General features: G+C 44.4%; 1 protein-coding gene across 1 annotated transcript in view; it reads left to right on the top strand.

The window, feature by feature from the left end:
* The window catches only part of LOC143142697 (UPF0606 protein KIAA1549), an 80,326-nt gene that overhangs the window by 22,946 nt on the left and 37,380 nt on the right, over nt 1-20,000 (top strand). The window contains exons 2-8 of the mRNA XM_076303771.1: nt 10,837-11,359; nt 11,408-11,666; nt 11,967-12,225; nt 13,358-13,446; nt 14,736-14,913; nt 16,443-16,573; nt 17,966-18,155. Of these exons, the coding sequence (XP_076159886.1) occupies nt 10,837-11,359; nt 11,408-11,666; nt 11,967-12,225; nt 13,358-13,446; nt 14,736-14,913; nt 16,443-16,573; nt 17,966-18,155 (1,629 nt within the window). The remainder of the gene's footprint in view (nt 1-10,836; nt 11,360-11,407; nt 11,667-11,966; nt 12,226-13,357; nt 13,447-14,735; nt 14,914-16,442; nt 16,574-17,965; nt 18,156-20,000) is intronic.

The following is a 20,000-nucleotide window of genomic DNA, read 5'->3' as shown; positions in this document are numbered from 1 at the left end:
GTGTGTGTATAATGTGTGTGTGTGTGTATAATGTGTGTGTGTGTATAATGTGTGTGTGTGTATAATGTGTGTGTGTGTGTATAATGTGTGTATAATGTGTGTATGTGTGTGTATAATGTGTGTGTGTGTGTATAATGTGTGTGTGTGTATAATGTGTGTGTGTGTGTATAATGTGTGTATAATGTGTGTGTGTGTGTATAATGTGTGTGTGTGTATAATGTGTGTGTGTGTATAATGTGTGTGTGTGTGTATAATGTGTGTGTGTGTGTATAATGTGTGTGTGTGTATAATGTGTGTGTGTGTGTATAATGTGTGTGGGGAGGGGAACACAATGGTCCTCATTTACATGACATTAAGATCAATCCTCCCCCCTGTCACGGTCACTGATATGTCAGCCTGCAGTGCTAATGACCCAACAAAACTATCTGTAATGGGTTACGGAACCAGCTAGTAGCAATGAATAAAAACGCGAAACAGGAGATCACGTTTGCAAACCCTGTTAATTTGAATGCACACACGATGCAAGTCACCCTGCAATCAGTCAAAGACATTCTCGCATTATTCAAATGAATTGCCCACCGAAACTATCTGTAATGGGTTTTGGCTTGTAGCCTATGGTGCCAATACGACAGTAGGCCTACGTAAGCTAGTAGCAATGGATAACGTTTCTAACACAGTCACGCCCAAATTAAAACGCTGGTTTACTTCCTGAAACTTAACCATTTTCAAAGACAAAATATGCACTTTTAAAGCAACCAATGCTGTTATCTGAAACATGGAATTGCTTCTTTAGGACTTCAACTTGCACATTCTGCAAAAAAACGAAAATAACTCATTTTGAAGAAAAAAAATTCAAAGTCGTTTTTCGCGACTTGCGTCTCTGCGACTTGAGCCTGGTTTTGCCATGCCTGGTCACAATGTGCGTGTGTGTATAATGTGTATGTGTGTATAATGTGTGAGTGTGTATAATGTGTATGTGTGTATAATGTGTGTAAATGTGTATGTGTGTATAATGTGTGTGCGTGTAAATGTGTATGTGTGTAAATGTGTATGTGTGTATAATGTGTGTGTGTGTGTACATTAGTTGTGTGCCACTTTTAAAGGCTATGTGTTCAGTATGTGTTCAGTACAGGCTATGTGTTCAGTACAGACTATGTGTTCAGTACAGGCTATGTGTTCAGTATGTGTTCAGTACAGGCTATGTGTTCAGTATGTGTTCAGTACAGACTATGTGTTCAGTACAGGCTATGTGTTCAGTACAGGCTATGTGTTCAGTATGTGTTCAGTACAGGCTATGTGTTCAGTATGTGTTCAGTACAGACTATGTGTTCAGTGCAGGTTATGTGTTCAGTACAGGCTATGTGTTCAGTATGTGTTCAGTACAGGCTTTGTGTTCAGTATGTGTTCAGTACAGACTATGTGTTCAGTATGTGTTCAGTATGTGTTCAGTACAGGCTATGTGTTCAGTATGTGTTTGGGTTTTAGTGTTAATTTCGTCAGACGAGACGAGAGGAAATATGTTTTTTTCTTTTATCTTTTTTTCCATGACTAAGACGAGACGATGACGAGACTGCACTAATGTCCTGAAACACTGACTAAGACTATCTTAAGGTGCATTATTGTTGACGAAAAAAGACGAGACTAAAATGTTTTGCATGAAATAAAAACTAAGATAAAATCTCTCTTCATTTTCATCTACAAAATGAGAAGACAGAATATCTAGCTGTTACACTTTCAAAATATTTCCGAATGAGTTCATGCGCAGCAGCATTCCTGTAGACTAGTCTACGCGCTGTGGCTGCAACACAAAACTACATGGAGCAAAAACACAGGAGATTTCTGCCAGCTTTATGCCACAATGCTACATACTCATAAGTTGCAGCTTCTATCATACATATACAAATTAACATCCAGCAGAATATTCAGCAAGTAATGTCAACTATTTAACTAGTTACACTGATGATGCAAAGTTCACTAGCAACTAAGCTTATATGGAAAGTTCGCTAGCAACTAAGCTAATATGGAAAGTTTGGGGAATATGTGGCCTTTGGGCGCATATCGCCGTCTAGCGTGGTGGAGAAAAACATTCGTACTTCGTCTACGAAGATCATGACAGTGGTCCATTCAAATCTTTTTCTGTCTATGGTCAAATCCCAGCCGAGCATGTAGCTCTATCTGTGCATGTAAACGAGCTGACTGACAAAAAATCAGAATGAGTAATCAATAAAGTATCTATCAATCTATCTAATTATAACAGACGAGAAGCCCTGTGGACACATATTGGGGAACAATTGAGATGTGGGAAGAACTCTAATAGGGCTACAGTATGTGCACTGGGTTAGCTGCAGGGCTATGTGCAGTATGTGCACTGGGTTAGCTGCAGGGGAAGAAGACTCTAGTCAAGTCAAGTCAAGTTTATTTATATAGTGCATTTCATACACAGAGGTCATTCAATGTGCTTTACATAAACCAAACCAAACAATAATAACAAATAAAAGCATAGAAAGGCAATATAGTCAAAGAATAGTTAAAGGGACACCAGGCAAGCCTGATGCTTTTTCTCTACGAAACTCCCCCTCGCTTGGTCTGAAGCTCTTTTCCTTTTCTTTGCGTCTTCCGTCAAGGGTTTTCGCTGCTTCTTCGCCGGCTCTGCCATTATACACATGTTGGCAACAATCGCTGGCGTTTCGTTAGCCTGCCTCTGTGCTGTAAACTGATCCTGGTTCGGTGGGCGGGTAGGATACACCGAACTTGCAAGTGGGATATTCTTCCTACAGGCAGTAGGGGCGGGCAAGAGAGCCTTCATTCGCCCCGTAATGAGTCATTTAACCATATACCGACTTACGAAGATGATTAATTAACACGAAAACGTTGCCTGGTGTCCCTTTAAAACAGGGGTGGGCAACTAATTTCCCCAAGGGGCCACATGACAAACTGGGACTGTTGAGGAGGGCCGGACCCAAAATACCGAACTCAAGTCTGAACTCAATTCTGTTCAATTCTATTCTGTTCTTGTATAACATTAAGTAAATCATATGGTTTTGTTTACTAGTCGTAAGAACAGATGAAAATGTGAGGGAGACAAAGGAAAAACAGCAATATTTAATCTATGTCCAGTATTTAATCCTCATTCTCGAAAATGATTTTTTGACATGGACATTTTTTTTTTCAGTTTTCAAAGACTGATATAAAAATGTACTACAATATCTATATAATTAGGCTAGGTCATGAAAATGTGAAGGAGTCAGTACAACCGATAGGCCTGTGCCACCATTTCATCAACAATATTTCATCATTAAATCATTACCATCATTAATTTAACTCTATGCAGAATTAGACTACGAAAATGTGGAGCAGACAATAGTAGGCTGTCATTAGTTAATCAACATGCACAAAGAAAACTATTTTAAAAATGTAGGATATGTTTTTGCTTTAACTTTATGCACATAACTGTGATTGGTCAACTCGCTCTGTGTGTTGAGCCGGCTGCTTCAAGCAACCTGTGGGTAGTAGCATCATACTAGTTCGCTAACATAAGCTTTGCAAATAAACTCAGACATATTTTGGTTACAATGACGGGGTTATCCGATTGTAAATTGTCTATCTGTCAGTAAAGTTTTGAAATGAACACTTCGTATCGCCAACGAGCAGCAGTAAGAGTTCGTTCTAACAACCTTTGCGGTGGTGAGCGACGCAGACATAAGAGACACAAAACTTTGAAAGATTTACGCCGACGTAAAGGCAACTGCATTGTGTCGACGCAGAAGCATAATATAAATTTTATTCACCAGCACATCAGTGAGGGTGTTTAAGTCGTATGCATCCACGCACAAATGTATGGGCGTACAAATAGCAGTCGCTTTTCAAAATAAAAACAACGATATTGATTTGCATGCATTATCTCTATGCTAGGCTCTTGACTATTGTTCTTTCACGGACCTTACGCGGGCCGGTCAGGGAAAGCCCACGGGCCGGATGTGGCCCGCGGGCCGTATGTTGCCCATGTATGCTTTAAAAGGTAAAGATCATAATAAAAAGACAACATAAAACACAAGGTAAAATCATTTAAAAATAAAGAATAATTAGTAAGCAAAAACAAAGGCAAAAGTAGTAAAAAAGTAATAAAAGACAAGGTAGGATAATTATCAAGGCAGATTTAGAATTTGTAACTCGGCACAGTTAGCAGAAAGCATCTGAGAACAGTTTGGTCTTAAGTCTAGATTTAAAACTGGCTACAGTTGGGGCCTTTTTGATGTCATCAGAAATTTGGTTCCACAGCTGAGCCGCATAGCAGCTAAAAGCTGCTTCACCATGTTTAGTTCTAACTGTAGGTTTTACTAGCAGGTTTTTCACCTGGGACCTGAGAGGACGAGAAGGTGTGTACTGCTGAAGCATGTCTGACAGGTATTTACTGTAGGTCCTGCTCCATTTACTGATTTATAAACAAGCAATAGTGCTTTAAAGTCAATTCTGTGACTTACTGGAAGCCAGTGCAAGGACTTAAGAATTGGAGTAATGTGGTCAGTTCTTTTAGTTTTTGTTAGAATCCTAGCTGCTGCATTTTGTATCACCTGAAGCTGTTTAAAAGTCTTTTTAGGAAGGCTTGTGAACAGTCCATTGCAGTAATCAACCCTGCTGGAGATAAATGCATGAATGAGTTTTTCATGTCATATTTTGACATCAGCCCTCTGAGTTTGGCAATATTTTTGAGGTGGTAAAAAGCTGATTTAGTTATCGCTTTCATGTGGCTGTTGAAATTTAGATCACTGTCAATTAATACACCGAAATTTTTAACTGTATCCTTTGCCTTCAAGCCTTTTGTGTCAAGGAGAGTGGCAACCCTAAGTCTTTCTTCCTTTTTACCAAATATAATTACTTTTTCTTTGTTCAGCTGAAGAAAATTTTGAGATATCCAGGTGTTGATTTGTTCTATACACTGACACATAGATTCAAGAGGACCATAGTCGTTTAGTGACAGAGCTAAGTAAATGTGTGTGTCATCTGCATAGCTATGATATGAAATCAAATTATTTTGGATGATTTGTCCTAGTGGGAGCATATACTGTAGAGGTTGAATAATAGGGGCCCCAAGATCGACCCCTGGGGAACACCACAGGTCAAGGACGTTGGTGTTGAGGTACAGTTTCCGATGGCAACAAAGAAGCTCCTTTCTTGTAGATCCGATTTTAGCCAGCTGATAACTATGCCTGTAAATCCAACCTAGTGTTCTAGTCTGTGTGGTAAAATATTGTGATCAACAGTGTCAAATGCTGCACTAAGGTCCAGTAGCACTAGGACTGATGTTTTACCTGAATCTGTGTTGAGGCGTATGTCATTGGAAACTTTAATGAGAGCTGTTTCAGTGCTGTGATTTGCCCGAAAACCAGACTGAAAGTAATCAAAATACCCATTTGATGTTAGGAAGGTGGTTATTTGATTAAAGACTACTTTTTCAATAATTTTGCCAATAAAAGGTAGATTGGATATGATGGGCCTGTAATTGTTTAGCATGGAGGCATCCAGGTTATTCTTCTTGAGAAGTGGCTTTACAACAGCTGTTTTCAGTGACTTAGGAAAAGTGCCAGACAGCAGTGATACATTTACAATTTGAAGGACATCCGCCGCTATGAGGTGAAAAACAGTTTTGGTAGGCAGAGTGTCTAAGACATGTGGAAGAGCTGAGATTCTGTACCGTTTTTTTAAGTGTTTCGTAGTCTATCAAGCTGAACTCTGACATCAAGTTTAGTTTCCCTCTGTTTGTTGCTGGAAGTTCAGGTTGTTGAATTTGTAATTGAGCAGATATGTTGAGTCTGATTTTGTCAATTTTACCTTTAAAAAAAGATGAAAACTCATTGCATTTATTAGTTGAGAGAAGTTCAGGCGCTAATTGTGAGGGGGATTTGTTAACTTATCAACAGTTGAAAATAGAATACGAGTGTTATTTGAACTTCTATTGATAATGTTAGAAAAGAAGGACTGTTTTGCTTTGCATATTTCAGAATTATATGCTTTATGGATTTCATAGTGGATCTGAAGTTTGTATTTACGCCATTTTCTTTCAGTTTTCCTACACTCTCTTTTTAGAAGTTTGACTGCTGGATTTTGCCTCCATGGTGCTTTCTGTTTGTCCTTAACTTTCTTGAATTGTAATGGAGCAATGTCATCCATAATGTTTGCCATTTTTGCATTAAAGTGATCAAATAAGTCTTCAGAGTCTGACAGTTGACTTGACTTTAGCGAAAGTGCTTGCTCAAAGAGAGCACTTGTCTGATCATTTATGATTCTCCTTTTTACCATCATAGCTGTGTTTTGAGTGTGTGGGGACATAGACACATCAAAGAACACGCAGAAATGATCAGATAAGGCCAGGTCTTTAACAGCTGTAGAGACATCGAGACCCTTTGTGATAACAAGGTCGAGGGTATGGCCGAGAGAGTGTGTTGGCCCCTGTACATGCTATGTTAGGGAGAAAGTATCGATTAGTGCAATGAATTCCTTGGCGTAATTGTTTTCATGATTATCCACATGCAAGTTTAGATCCCCTGATATAATAAGACAGTCAAACTCTATGCAAACGACTGATAGCAGTTCACCTAGCTCTTCAAGAAAAACTTTTGCTGAATGTTTTGGAGGCCTGTAAATTGTCAGTAATAAAATCTCAGGAGAAGACTTAATGCGTGCACACAGATATTCAAATGAAGTCACCGAATGACGACTGATTGCACTGAAAAGACGTCTTGAAAATTGTGGCTATCCCCCCACCTCTTTTATTTGCTCTGGTAGCACTCAGAAAACTGAAATTTGGGGGAGCTGATTCGATGACAGTAGCAGCACTGTTTGCTTGATTTAACCATGTCTCAGTTAAAAGTAAAAAATCAAGGTTGTGTGTGCAAATTAGATCATTAATTATGAATGATTTGTTTGAAAGAGATCTGATATTTAGCAGTGCTAGTTTTGCTGTAAGTGTTGGGGAAATATGATCCATGGGGGAAATCTGAGGTTGATGTGGTGCGGGTAGTAGATTGGACTGGTTTACCCTATAAGCTCGATGCATTTGTTTTCTATTTCTTGTCAATACAGGAATAGAGAATGGCATGGGCTTACTGGGTCCCGGCATGTTCTCAAAACTACTGTCAGTACCATTTATATTGCAGGGACCCTGAGAATATCATGCAATACAGTCATCATCATCATCAAATAATTGTCCCCTGCAGCTGCATATGCCAGCTAAGAATATGAACTAAGAGGTTGTTGCTGCTTAAGAGATCCTTCTGAATGGAAAGGGGGAGGCCGTGGAGGTGCCATGCGCACCTTTGGTGCTAAGGGTCTTGGGGTACTAAAAAACCGCACAGTTGAAGGTCTTGGTCTACTAACGAGGTGGGATGTTGATGGGTATACAGTTGAAGGTCTTGGGCTACTAAAAACCTGCAGGGCTACTGGCAGCAGTCCTTCCATTCTTGCAGGGAGCATCATGTGCTGGGGTGGGGATGGTGATGGGTGTGAGCGACCGGGCGGTCAACCCACGTGTTGGATTGTGAGTTTTAGGTGGAGATGGAGAAAACAGCACTTGCAGGAGAGGTTGGATGTAGCTTCTGTTAATTTCAATTATTTATTTTTCACCATATTCAAAAATAGCAACATTAATAAACAAAATACTTTTCCCTACCAAAAACAAACAAAGATAGCACAAACAATGCATAGTCCAAAGTATCAGCATAACACATAACTTACTCTGCCTCACAACAGGAGAGTCCTTCACCTACTATGCACCCTTTGGGAACTGAGCTACCCCATTAAATAGCCCCAGCTATTACTGTCAAATGGGGATAATTGAGGCACACCATTGAGCTAGGGAAGTACTCAGAATAGGGCTTACTAATACATAACATAAATCAACATAACAATGATATAGAAAACAACAGAAAAGTATATAATGAACAAAACATATGTCTGTTATAAATATGTACCTAACCACAAGGCATAAAGAAACAAAACCACCAAAAGAATATCCTAAACACCCCTGTAGCATAATGCCCTGCTCCCTACCCCTGCAGAATGTTTAAAATAACCTGTCCCGGCGCGGAGCGCGCTTCCGCAATGGGACAGTGACAGAGGTCGGAGCGTCAGGAAGTGTTGTGAGTAGATGTATGCGTTAACCAGATTATGGGCACTATACAGACGATATGACATGGCAAATGGACGACAAGCTAGTGGGTACCACACTATGTAAATGTTATTGACAAGAATGAAGTTGGTAATGACGTTGTAATGAGTGAATGAATGAATGAGCGGAATCGCGGCAAACCAAACAATTGGTTTACAGCGTGAACGAACGCCAAACCGGCGGCAAACACCCGACACCAACAATAAAACCCCCCGAACGCAAAACGCATGTATAACGCAAAACCCCCCGAACATCTCTTGTATAACACAAAGCCCCCCGTACATCTCTTGTATAACACAAAGCCCACCGTACATCTCTTGTATAACACAAAGCCCCCCGTACATCTCTTGTATAACGCGAAGCCCCCCGAACATCTCTTGTATAACACAAAGCCCACCGTACATCTCTTGTATAACGCCAAGCCCCCCGTACATCTCTTGTATAACGCCAAGCCCCCCGTACAGCTCTTGTATAACGCCAAGCCCCCCGTACATCTCTTGTATAACGCAAAGCCCACCGTACATCTGTTGTATAACGCAAAGCCCACCGTACATCTCTTGTATAACGCGAAACCCCCCGTACATCTCTTGTGAAGCCCACCGAACATGCAACAACACTTAACATCACAAACAAAACATTTTACATTCAAAGAGGGACGCAGTGGAGAACTGTGTGCGTGTGTGTGCGAACAAATGACTCTCTTTCTCTCGTGTCTGCGCTTGCAGGGCAACGCGGATGAGGTAGTGAGAACGATAAAGTTCAGTTTCTCACAATGGGTATACAGGGGATCCTGGGGAGTTTGAGCGGGTGGGGGAGTGTTGGGATGAGGATGGGTATACAGGGGGGTTTGGGTGGCCTGGGGAGTTTGATTGGGTGGGGCCGTGATTGGGTGTAGGTGGTGATGGGAAATCAAGGAAGATGGGGTTGAATATTGGTTCAGAGTCTCCATCTGCCTGCTGAGGCCCTGGGGAGTTTGTTGCAGACGCTCCGCTTTCAACATGTATTCCAGTAGTGTATTCCATGTTGTTGTGTCTTTGTGGTGGCAGGGAGTCGACGGAGGTGGGGAGGGGTATTGGTACTGGTGTTACAACATGACCCTTCCTTTCTGATAGCCTCTCAGCAGCTTTGATAGGTGCTATCTCCTCATGCTCATCACATCCATTTGTTTGCTGAGATTCCAGGGAGTTTGACGCCAGTGATTGACTTTGAGTAATTTTAGCAGCACCCATCTTATCTTGTCCAGAGGACATGGCTGGGCATTGTTGAGCTGGTTGTTTGTGTTTCTCCAAGGTCTGCATTTCAGTGGAGGCTAGCGGGTGGTTACCAGAGGGCCCCACAGCAGGGAGGGTTGGGCATATCTCTGTTTCAGCCTGTGCAGAGTGTTTTGGTTTAGCTGAGATGTTGATGTCATCTGCTTGTTCCGTCTGTATGGCCACTGAGCGCTTATCAAAGGCTCGGCTCAAGGTTGGCAGAAAAAATGTTGGGTGCAGGAGAGAGAGGTGATAGTATTCGGTTAAGATCTTGGCCCCAGTCCAACTAGTCCAACTATTTGGTCTGAAGTATTCCCTGCGATTCCAAAAAAGGTTCAAAATGTCAATAAAATTCATCCCAACTGAAAAGCATGTTTTTGCGAGCAAGGTGTTTAAACTGAATAGTCTGGAAAATACAAAGCTTCCCTCTGCTGGGAGTGGGCCACTGATGAAAATTTGTATTCCAAGCTCATATAGGGCCGAGAAAAGTTCCTTGAAATCTTCTTTGACATACAGCTGTTCTCTGTAGATGTCATTTGCTCCAACATCCACAATGATGCGCTTGATAGTTGCATATTTTGACACCAGTTCTGCAAGCTTGTTTTTTGTGTCAGACACTGAAGCATTTGGGAAACAACATACAATCATCCTTTCCCCATTTATATGTCTCACAGCAGAGTGGCCTAGAAGGAGGGTTGTGGGATGAATAGGTGTCGAGTGCTGCTTCTTGTCTGTGTCCATCTTTCTATTGTTGTGGTTTGATGGCTGCCTGCTTTGGGTCTGTTCCCTGGGGCAGTATGTGCAGTATGTGCACTGGGTTTGCTGCAGGGCTATGTGCAGTATGTGCTGCAGGGCTATGTGCACTATGTGCACTGGGTTTGCTGCAGGGGAAGACTCTCTGATAGGGCAGGTATTTTTAGGTGCCGCAGTTTTGAATGTAGGCTGTTGCTGGTGCTCATGTGTGTAGACATTCACAGCCTTAAACTGTAGTAGCGTGTTTGTGTGTGTGTGTGTCTGTGTATGTATTTGTGTGTGTTTGTGTGTGTGTGTCTGTGTATGTATGTATTCCACTTAGAGTTTGAGAAGAGACTAGTAGACTAGAAGCATAGTTTGCAAACAGAAGTGGCAGTCATTTGTGTATATAATGATGTGGCTGTAGTTGTGTTAAGTTGCTTATAAATAATGATGTGTGCATGATAAACTACTGTGCAGAGATGTCACTACATGATATTAGTCTCTTTGTCTGTGTATGCTAAACTACTGTGCAGAGATGTCACTACAAGATATTAGCCTCTTTGTCTCTTTCCATATTTTGACTCCGTGCTATGTGATGTGAATATTAGACACACAGGTATGAGTGTTTAAATATTCAAGAGGACTGCAGTGTGTACCATTCATTGGCTATCCTGTGTCTGTCCACAGTGTCCAGCCTGTCTGAGAGAGGTCTGCCTGAACCTGCTGCAAGAATAGCTTCAGCCGCAAATAGAACATCTTTGTCGTTGTCATCATCATCATCATCGCCACAGCGGTTTGAAGCAGCTCGGCGGCATTCTCCCTCAGGATCCAGACATTCCAAAAAGGCCAGTGGTCACCATGGCCACGGCCGGGGCCCAGTCTCCAGCGCCAACGCCAACGTGTCCAGGGCGAGGACAGAGGCCTCTGATGACCGGAACGACGGTAGCCGTGACGACGGCGCCCAGGGCATCCACCTGCTGCTGCGCCCGCCTGAGCTCCTGGCACCCAGCCAAGGCCCGCTTCTCCATGGCAACGAGCGCCAGGGCCCACTTCTCCATGGCAACGAGCCCACACCCGCCACGCCCACCCTGGCGCCGCCCGACGACACCGAGTCGTCCCCCACGGCAGAGGACTGGGGCTCGGGCGACTACCTGGAGACGCTCACCTTCATGGGGGCGGACGCAGAGGACCTGTCGCTCCTCTCCAGCCTGCCCACACACACACTCACACACTCCCCGACGCGCACACACACACACACACACACGGAGGATCTGGACGAGGCCGGCACGGGCGTGAGCTACGACACCGCATTTCCCGCCCGCCCGACACTCCCCCTCTCCTCCAGGCCCCTCCCTCCGACGGCGGCCGCCGTTGACCCGCGCCTTCCTCCCGGGGCGGGCGTAGAGGAGGAGCTGGATTTCGATTGGGCGGAACTGTACCCCATCGAGCCCACAGAGATGCTTCTGCCTGACATGAACAGTCTGGAGTACTACAACATGCTGCAGAACCGAGAGAACGTCACACACACACACACCACGCACACACACACACACACACACACGCACAGCAAGGAGGCCAAAGACAACAGCAGTGCCGGGCAAGAGCAAGAGAGGGACAGCAAGGACACCTCTCTCATCTCTCCCACCCCCGCACACACCTTCACACACATGCACACACACACACACACACACACACACACACACTCTCCACCTCCTGCACCCACGCCTGCTAAGCCCTCCATCAGCCCCACCCCTTCCCTCTCCCCCCCCATCCTCAGAGCTCCTCCTACAGACACCCATAGGCCCTCCCCCCCCAAGCCCACCCCCCACGCCTCCATGGGCATAGCACGCCCCCCCGGCCCCCCCGCCATACCTCCCCCGGCTCCCACCATCCCCCGCAGACCGACCACCCAGGCGGTCACCACCAAGCCGCCACGCGCCCCCTCCACACCCCGCCCCAGCACCATGCCTCCAAAACAAGCCCCAACGCCTCCAACTCCCAGAATCCCCCTGTCCCCGCCGAGCAGGCAGCCCTTGTGCAACATCAGTAGACCTGATATGTACCTCGTGCAAGTGGGTATGTGGGTTCAGTCATAGCATTTAGCATATGATGAGTGCAAGTGGGTATGTGGGATCAGTCGTAGCATTTAGCATATGATGAGTGCAAGTGGGTATGTAGGGTCAGTCAAAGCATTTAGCATTTAGCATGTGATACAAGTGGGTATGTGGGATAAGTCATAGCATTTAGCATATGATGAGTGCAAGTGGGTATGTGGGATCAGTCATAGCATTTAGCATGTGATACAAGTGGGTATGTGGGATCAGTCATAGCATTTAGCATATGATGAGTGCAAGTGGGTATGTAGGGTCAGTCATAGCATTTAGCATTTAGCATGTGATACAAGTGGGTATGTGGGATCAGTCATAGCATTTAGCATATGATGAGTGCAAGTGGGTATGTGGGATCAGTCGTAGCATTTAGCATTTAGCATGTGATACAAGTGGGTATGTGGGATCAGTCATAGCATTTAGCATTTATCATGTGATGCAAGTGGGTATGTGGGATCAGTCGTAGCATTTAGCATTTAGCATTTAGCGTGATGCAAGTGGGTATGTGGGATCAGTCATATCATTTAGCATATGATGAGTGCAAGTGGGTATGTGGGATCAGTCATAGCATTTAGCATTTAGCATGTGATGCAAGTGGGTATGTGGGATCAGTCGTAGCATTTAGCATGTGATGAGTGCAAGTGGGTATGTGGGATCAGTCGTAGCATTTAGCATGTGGTGCAAGTGGGTAAGTGGGATCAGTCATAGCATTTAGCATTTAGCATGTGATGCAAGTGGGTATGTAGGATCAGTCATAGCATTTAGCATGTGATGCAATGTAAGTATTAGCAATAACAATTGTAATATTTAGACGTTTTTAGTATTATACTGTTTAGCATAAACACATAAATTGACCCGAATATTGACATTAAAAAGTCATATACTTTTCTAATTGCTGTCAATGATACCATTTATATGTATGTTTTTAAATAATTTTAGTATTAGTCATTGTAAAGTCTGAAAACCACTCTAATGTCCAGATAGTTAAATATCATGTTCTAAACTGTATTGATTGAGGCCTTAAGGCTACTGATTAGTCTTGGTGTGAAGTATACTGCAGCACTGCAGTTCTGACTGCTGCCCTCTGCTGGCTGGTGCAGGTATGCCAGTGGGCACATCCGTTGCTTTCGCCAAAGCCCACATCAAGGACGTCCTGAGACGGGAGTTCAACCGCTCGGTGGAGCTGCAGGTGAGTGTCTCACTGGACCACAGCATACACATACAGACCAGGGGTCAGGGGTCAGGGGTCAATTCATAAAGATCAGATTTGATATCAGGGGTCAATTCATAGACAAATGTAAACATTTCAGATTTGATATCCTTTCGCTGCATAGTTCTCTGACATTCTATTACTGACTGCTCTTGGATATCTTACACACATACTTTGCATAACATGTTGTAATGTTCCACATCACTTTTTGCATAATTTTAATATAGATTTAAAGAGTAGGAAACGTATTTGTAAAATAAATAGAAATGTATGTAAAATAAATAGAAATGTATGTAAAATGTACATAATAGAAATGTATGTAAAATGTACATACATGATGAAAATGTGAGGTGGATGTAAATGCATGGATGCCTAGACAACCTCTATTTGCATTTATTCACACTGCATAGGTGTCCATATTTGCATGCACATAGTCAAAGATAATTAATGCGTAGGTAGATGGGTCGTCCTAGTTCATGTCTATGAGGTCAAAGTGGAGTTCAGTCAGAGACGGGCTTCAGTCCCCGCCTGCACAGGGGCGTGTCACTGACGTATGACTGACGTTTCGGTTCCACGCCAGACAGAAGCCGGAGTACAAAACAAACTTGTGTACACCTTCATTACACAATTTTCTCCTGACTGGAGGGTCATACTGTCACGACATTCTCCTGAAATGGGGATGAGGGTTTGGAGATCATGATACCGTGTCCGAAATGTGCATCCATTGCTCAGAAAAAAAGGCTTTGACAAATTCTGGGAAATTCTTGGATTCTGCCATAGACCTCAATGTTAAAAAGGGAGCCTGATCACTTGGATTCTGCCATAGACCTCAATGTTAAAAAGGGAGCCTGATCACTTGGATTCTGCCATAGACCTCAATGTTAAAAAGGGAGCCTGATCACTTGGATTCTGCCATAGACCTCAATGTTAAAAAGGGAGCCTGATCACTGCCATAGACCTCAATGTTAAAAAGGGAGCCTGATCACTTGGATTCTGCCATAGACCTCAATGTTAAAAAGGGAGCCTGATCACTGCCATAGACCTCAATGTTAAAAAGGGAGCCTGATCACTGCATGAATGGGGGTAGTGCCCCCCCCCCCTCGTGCGGGGCGTGTACTACTGCTACCCTATTTGCATACATTTCCAGGGACAGGAAATGGCCTCTCAGGAAGTATCTTCGTAATAAACCATCTTTGACATAGTGTTTTGTACCGAGCTGAAGGATCATGTTAATGACCTTTAACATCGTGACCTTTAACCTTTGCCAGGTGCTCAGGGCTCCGCCCACCTTCATCTTCCGCACGGTGGCCGGCCCGCTGGTGTTCACAGCCGTTTCTGTCATAAACGCTCTCCTCCAATCAGCACGAAGCTCCGCCTCCAGCACCATCCTCTCTGCCACGCCCATCTCCGTCACTGTTCCTGACCACAAGCACCTGGTGCACTCAGGTGTGCACACAATCATGTGTGTGTGTGTGTGTGTGTGTGTGTGTGTGTGTGCCTGACCACAAGCACCTGGTGCACTCAGGTGTGCACACAATCATGTGTGTGTGTGTGTGTGTGTGTGTGTGTGTGCCTGACCACAAGCACCTGGTGCACTCAGGTGTGCACACAATCATGTGTGTGTGTGTGTGTGTGTGTGTGTGTGTGTGTGTGTGTGTGTGTGTGCCTGACCACAAGCACCTGGTGCACTCAGGTGTGCACACAATCATGTGTGTGTGTGTGTGTGTGTGTGTGTGTGTGTGTGTGTGTGCCTGACCACAAGCACCTGGTGCACTCAGGTGTGCACACAATCATGTGTGTGTGTGTGTGTGTGTGTGTGCCTGACCACAAGCACCTGGTGCACTCAGGTGTGCACACAATCATGTGTGTGTGTGTGTGTGTGTGTGTGTGTGTGTGTGTGTGTGCCTGACCACAAGCACCTGGTGCACTCAGGTGTGCACACAATCATGTGTGTGTGTGTGTGTGTGTGTGTGTGTGTGTGTGTGTGTGTGTGTGTGCCTGACCACAAGCACCTGGTGCACTCAGGTGTGCACACAATCATGTGTGTGTGTGTGTGTGTGTGTGTGTGTGTGTGTGCCTGACCACAAGCACCTGGTGCACTCAGGTGTGCACACAATCATGTGTGTGTGTGTGTGTGTGTGTGTGTGTGTGTGTGTGTGTGTGTGTGTGTGTGCCTGACCACAAGCACCTGGTGCACTCAGGTGTGCACACAATCATGTGTGTGTGTGTGTGTGAGTGTGTGTGCCTGACCACAAGCACCTGGTGCACTCAGGTGTGCACACAATCATGTGTGTGTGTGTGTGTGTGTGTGTGCCTGACCACAAGCACCTGGTGCACTCAGGTGTGCACAAAATCATGTGTGTGTGTGTGTGTGTGTGTGTGTGTGTGTGTGTGTGCGCCTGACCACAAGCACCTGGTGCACTCAGGTGTGCACACAAGCATGTGTGTGTGTGTGTGTGTGTGTGTGTGTGTGTGTGTGTGCCTGACCACAAGCACCTGGTGCACTCAGGTGTGCACACAATCATGTGTGTGTGTGTGTGTGTGTGTGTGTGTGTGTGTGTGTGTGCCTGACCACAAGCACCTGGTGCACTCAGGTGTGCACACAATGTGTGTGTGTGTGTGTGTGTGCCTGACCACAAGCACCTGGTGCACTCAGGTGTGCACACAATCATGTGTGTGTGTGTGTGTGTGTGTGTGTGTGTGTGTGTGTGTGTGTGTGTGTGTGTGTGTGCCTGACCACAAGCACCTGGTGCACTCAGGTGTGCACACAATCATGTGTGTGTGTGTGTGTGTGTGTGTGTGTGTGTGTGTGTTAGTAACAAGCCATTTATACATTGTATACATGCGTGGATTTTTAATCTGCTTTTTAATAGTTCTAAAACAAATTGAATTCTTTTTAAATTCATATTTAAATTGTATTCACCTTTTGTAAATGTGGCCATGTCGTGTGTGTGTGTGTGTGTGTGTGTGTGCAGTGCTTCAGTTTGTTCCAGGCCACGTGGATGTGCGTGTGTGCAGCTTCAGTGAGCAGGTGGAGAGAGGCCTGCTCACAGCATACACTGAGGTGCGCCGACGCTACCAGGAAAATGGAAGCTTCACCATAGAGGTAACTATGACAACCTTAATGGAAGCTTCACCATAGAGGTAACTATGACAACCTTAATGGAAGCTTCACCATAGAGGTAACTATGACAACCTTAATGGAAGCTTCACCATAGAGGTAACTATGACAACCTTAACCCTTTTAGCCGCCAGGTTTAAATTGGATTTTCACATCAAAATTTTAAAAGGCCATGGCTTGAAAGTGGTCAAAGATAAAGTCCTACTGGAAATGTGAAAATCATTGAGTATGAACAAAAGTTTAAAAAGGGGGTCAATTTACTCATCTTATTTGCATATTATGACATCACTGGATGGCAACCACCTTGAATTATGCACATTTCAGTAAATACTAGATGTTGAACATATTTGAGCAGTTTTACTTTCTTTTTTTGTCATTTCACCCACATAACAAATGAACAGGAAAACAGTCACATGTAAACCAACAATAGTAAACTATTACTATAACCACAAACCCTATGCTACTATACAATAAAGTAGCCTGGTAAAATAAGTTCGTGGGTGACTTTGTAGTTCTTCAGAGCACTATTTTTACAACCCCTGCTGTCTATACCACGTCCATTACGGACACGATCATCACTATTGCCACTGGCACCTCCAGCTATGTTGGGCAGAGGGTCGAAATAAGCATGGTATGCTTCGTGGACACCGTCGTCTACACGCAAAGACGCACCTCCATTCACAGACGCACCGTGACTATCACTGTCAATAGACGATCGATCATATCCTCCAAAAGGCAGATACTCTCCTTCAGAGTAGGTGAATAACAGACCCAAGACTTCATCACATGTGAATTTTTTTTTTAAACATTTGGTGTATTTCTGCTTCAATTTGTGCAAAACTATGGCTCACATCACTTCCGCGTTATAGAGGAAATGCATGTGTGTTTCTCGCGTACTTCCTGAAAACTTTCACAAACAAACATGAGCTTCAATCGAAGCTCTGGAGGTCTGCCACCTAGTGGTAAAGAGTACAAATTAGATTTTACACTCGACTATCGTCTGTTTTATTCAGTAATGACGCTTGTCGCAATATTGCGACTTGGGCGGTTAGAGGGTTAATGGAAGCTTCACCATAGAGGTAATTTAGACAACCTTAATGGAAGCTTCACCTTAGAGGTAACTATGACAACCTTAACCTTGACACAACATAAAAACAGTACACTGACCTGAGCCCTTATCCTGACCTTAATATCCCATTACATTAATCATTGCATCCATAATGCATCTTTAGCTCATATTAGTCAGATTGTTCAGAGTTTTATAAGTGAATGCCACTAGACTGGACACATACATAACAATTTTCTATGACCATGGGTGGGGTTTGGTGTTGTGTGTGTGTGTGTGCGTGTGTGTGCGTGTGTGTGTGTGTGTGTCAGATTGTCAACATCACAATCAGCATGGCCAAGGCCCAGCGTCAGCAGCAGAGGGCGCCGGTGGACGTCACCTTTGCTGTGAAGGACGAACGCGGCTACCTGCTGGGGTCAGAGGTCAGCGGTCACCTGCGACAGCTCAGCATGGTGGAGTACAGCTTCTACCTGGGCTTCCCTGTGGTGCAGATAGCAGAGCGTGAGTTTACACACACACACACACACACACACACTCACACACAAACACACACACATTCACACTCACACACAAACACACACACACTCACACACAAACACACACACACTCACACTCACACACAAACACACACACACTCACACACACACACACACTTACACATACGCACACGAGCACGCACGCGCATGCACGCACACACACACACACACACACACACACACACACATACACACACACATACGCACACAAACACACACACACACACACACACACACTCACACATACGCACACGCGCGTGCACGCACACACACACTCACACACACACACACACGCACACACACACTCACACATACGCACACGCGCGTGCACACACACACACACTCACACACACACACACACACACACACACACACTCACACATACGCACACGCGCGTGCACGCACACACACACTCACACATACACACACACACACACACACACACTCGCGCGCACGCATACACATACACATACGCACACGCGCACGCACGCACTCAGTCTCTGTCTCGCAAAAGTCTCCAAATAAAACGCAGCCTGTAGCCTACAATTGTATCATTGTAATAAAAAACGCAATTTAGCACATCATTTCAACATGCTGCTATTTAGCCTACTAATTAATGCCTATTGTACTTTATTTTTTGCAAAAAGAAAGAAATCCTTAATAAAATATTTTTTCACTTAATAAAATATTCATTCACATTATAGGCTACTTTACGCATGCACTGTAACCCACCGCACAGCAGTGCAACGTGCATGTTTACATTTTTAGTAACAACTTGCTTGCCTTACACATCTAAGTTTTCCGACTATTTTTCTTACCTTCTTTTTTCCGCTGTGGATGTTACTGAGCTTGTAGAAGTTTTAGCTCTTACGTTCTGAACATCTCGCACTGCCATTGCCCGATGTCAGTTCTGAGTCATATCACACCATAATCTGTCTCCCTTTTAAATGCCTATTCCCTGAATGGCTACAATGACTATGTGCTTTATACGGAGCCTCCCTGGGGACAGGGTGGGCAGTTTTTTTAGACCGCACTTTTGCGTTCCCACGCAATACTTTTTGCGTTCCCTCGCAATACTTTTGCGTTCCCACACAATACTTTTGCGTTCCCTCACAATAGTTTTTGCGTTCCCTCGCAATACTTTTGCGTTCCCTCGCAATAGTCTTTGCGTTCCCTCGCAATAGTTTGGAGTGGGCTATTGCAGGGCTCTGTATTCGCAGTCTGGCGTAGGAGACACACAGGTCCGTTGGTTCGCACATCATGGATAACCTCAACTTGATTAAGTTTTACTTTAACATGGGGCTCACATACAAAAATATGCTGGAGGCTTTGGCGGTGAGACACAATGTGGTTATGTGCTTGAAGACTCTGAAGCGTATTTTAAAGAAAAACGGTCTGTTTCGGCGGAGATATGATGCACTAGAACAGCGGTTCCCAAACTTTTTTCCCCGCGGACCACCTTCTACAACCTGACTCGGCTCGCGTACCCCCACCATCCAACACATAAAAAAGTAACACATTCTATTGACGCATTCCAGGCATCGTGTTTAATTAGCCGCCCTACATGATGACAAAATCAAAATGTGCAACTGGTCTATGAGCTCTCACGCTAAAAAAACAAACAGTGTGGAGAACCACATTAGAATGGTTAGATAGCATCTCACTGCAGACCACGCACTGTGGCTTTGGGCAGTCTGTCTCCCAATCCACGTGAAGCCTAGGGCTATATGCCTTGGAATTTCACCATTCTGGGGGCAAGGCCACTTGGCCTTCAGTTGGGCATATTTGGTGGGGGGCACAAAGGCCACAT

This window comes from Alosa pseudoharengus, unplaced genomic scaffold (genome assembly GCF_046254945.1).
Source record: "Alosa pseudoharengus isolate Yale_2024_CS ecotype anadromous, Long Island Sound unplaced genomic scaffold, YU_APseudo_1.1 YU_APseudo_1.1_scf_24, whole genome shotgun sequence".
NCBI classification, from domain to species: Eukaryota; Metazoa; Chordata; class Actinopteri; order Clupeiformes; family Clupeidae; genus Alosa; species Alosa pseudoharengus.
Note: the sequence above shows the minus strand (reverse complement) of the source record. Positions and strands in the feature narration are given on the sequence as shown.